The sequence below is a fragment of the Canis lupus genome, chromosome 20, assembly GCF_003254725.2.
Source record: "Canis lupus dingo isolate Sandy chromosome 20, ASM325472v2, whole genome shotgun sequence".
NCBI lineage: Eukaryota > Metazoa > Chordata > Mammalia > Carnivora > Canidae > Canis > Canis lupus.
The window spans coordinates 47,920,447-47,923,258 of NC_064262.1; the positions used below are offsets into that span (position 1 = coordinate 47,920,447).

At 42.7% G+C, this 2,812-nt stretch overlaps 1 protein-coding gene across 1 annotated transcript; it reads left to right on the plus strand.

Moving 5' to 3' along the window:
* The first annotated feature begins 1,383 nt into the window (after positions 1–1,383).
* LOC112666875 (olfactory receptor 7A17-like) lies at positions 1,384–2,352 on the plus strand. Its single transcript, XM_035703402.1, has one exon. The coding sequence runs from the start codon at positions 1,384–1,386 to the stop codon at positions 2,350–2,352; it is 969 nt and encodes a 322-aa protein (XP_035559295.1).
* Positions 2,353–2,812: the final 460 nt, after the last annotated feature.

Genomic DNA, 2,812 nt, shown 5'->3' on the forward strand with positions numbered 1-2,812 from the left:
AACATGACTGAAGAACAATCATTCATGTACTTAAAGGAAGGAACCATGCTCAACTTTTTATATATATGGACTCAATCAGTCAACTACCTAAGGAGGATAAGTACCACTACCCCCACTATTCTGAATAAATAGGTTGTCTTCCCAAATCCAAACAGCTAATGTGTAGTAGATCCAAAGTTCAAAAATCATTCCCTGTTTCCAAAATTTTGCATTTAATATAATTTTGAAAAGTCTTCTACTATTTCATCTTGATAAATATCCACTATTTTGGTACATTGCATATTTTCTTGGGTCATTTGTGGATTTATTCTTTTTACTCATATTTCTTTTTTAAGATTTTATTTTTTTTGACACAGAGAGAGAGATACAGAGAAAGAGTGCACAAGTAGATGGAGCTGCAGGCAGAGGGAAAGGGAGAAGCAGCCTCCCTACAGAGCAGACAGCCCAATGTGGGGCTCAATTCCAGAACTCTGGGATCATGACCCAAGCTGAAAGCAGACACTTAACTGTCTGAGCCACCCAGGTGTCCCCCTTTTACTCATATTTCTAGAAGATGTTAGTACAGTATGGTGTCTTAACACAATAAATATGTCACTCTTTCCTCTTCTGGAGAAATTACTTTTTGCATCTTTTATTAGTTATTCTGTGCATCAAGGGGATATACCTAGGGTTGGAATGCAGCCAGAACCAGGGAAACTTTTTCATCACCATGATGTCTTAGGGACCTCCCAGGGACTAATACCATTTCTTTCCTAAATATTGTAGCTGGGGCTGAGAAGAGCTTGGTAGTCACATAGCCCCAGGAGTCTATAGTGCGCAGTATAGGACCCTTAAAATACAGACTCCAGGGTCTTAACCAATACTTGGTAATACAGAAAGGATCCTTTTTTATTGACAGTATTCCTTAGAAACAAATTACTGAAGTGCAAGAAACACTATGTGAATGAAGGACTCCCTGTATCTTGAAATCTCAGCTACAGTGGGGAGGCCACCTTATTCCTCAACATTCACTGACAACATCTCTCATCACTCTCCCTCTTATTCCATCTTCTGACCACACTGGCTCCATTTTGAGTCCTAGATATCTGAAACAGGTGACTTCCTCATGGCCTTTGCACTGGTTCTTTCTCTTACAAGGCACAACCATCCCCAGGTAATCTCTTGTCTCCCATGCAGACTTCCTGTGGTCTCTCCTCAAGTGTCACCTTGTTTTAGGTCCCCTTGAGCTCCCAGTAAAGAGAACATCCCATCCACTTTTTTATGCCTGCTTCCCCCCATATAACTTTCCTCATTATAATTATAGCATTTCTGCCATGTTACTAATACACATTTGTATTAAAATTCATCTTTTTCCCCCTAACTTGTAGTCATCAAGACCACCACATGGGACCAGGAAATGATACACAAATTTCACGATTTCTTCTTCTGGGATTAACAAACAAACCAGAACTACAGCCCCTCATATTTGGGCTTTTCCTCTCCATTTACCTGACTACTGTGTTTGGAAACCTACTCATCATCTTAACTGTCAGCTCTGACTCCCACCTCCACACCCCCATGTACCTCTTCCTCTCCAACCTCTCCTTTCTAGACATCTGTGTCACCTCTACCATCGTCCCAAAGATGTTGGTGCATATACAGACACAGAACAATATTATAACTTATACAGGATGTATCAGCCAGATCTTTTTATCCACATTATTTGCAGGCTGGGATGACTTTCTCTTGGCTGTGATGGCCTATGACCGCTACGTGGCCATCTGTCACCCCCTGCACTACACGGTCATCATGAACCCCCAGCTCTGTGGACTGCTTGTTCTGGTGTCCTGGATCATGAGTGTCCTGAATTCCTTATTACAGAGCTTAATGATATTGAGGCTGTCCTTCTGTAGAGAAGTGGAAATACCCCACTTTTTCTGTGAACTTCATCAGATGATACAACTTGCCTGTTCTGATACATTTCTTAATGACACGGTGCTATATGTTTCAACTGTGCTGTTGGCTGGTGGTCCCCTTGCTGGGATCCTCTATTCATATTCTAAGATTATTTTCTCCATACATAGAATTTCATCAGCTCAGGGCAAATATAAAGCATTTTCTACCTGTGCATCTCACCTCTCAGTTGTCTCCTTATTTTATTGCACGGTCCTGGGAGTGTATCTTAGCTCTGCTGCTACCCAGAACTACCAGACAAGTGCAGTGGCCTCGGTGATGTACACAGTGGTCACACCCATGCTGAACCCCTTCATCTACAGCCTGAGGAACAGAGATATAAAGAGGGCTCTGATGAGGTTTTTCAGAAGGACAGCTCTAAAAGGGACAATTGTCCTGGTATCAAAGAAATGCCCTTGACTGCAAAGCTCAAAGCCATTTGTTCTGTATGGGTAAATGTTTTTGTGACTTGCCCCTCAGAACCGGCCACCTAGATCTGCATGTACACAGCTGGCTAAGGAATGTTGTTCGTGAGACTCCTGCTATGTGAATAACCTTGCAAGCCTACTTGTGTATTCTATCTGGCCTCCAGGTCAGAACTGACGATTCTGGTCTGGATGCCAAGAGCTTAAATCTTGTCTCACACCCTCTCCTGCTCCAGGCTGGGCTGGACCCCTGAAATGGACTCTGGTAGGGGACACAGACACACAAAGTCCAGGATCATTGAAAATATGGAAACATGATATCATGGAAATGCAGCTTACCCCAAACTGCAAGTAGACAAGCATGCTTAATTTCAAACTCTATCATGTGCACTATGAATATGGCCCTTATGCAGATGGTCAATTGAAAGTCTCACCTGAGGGGAGGATGCTCTGCC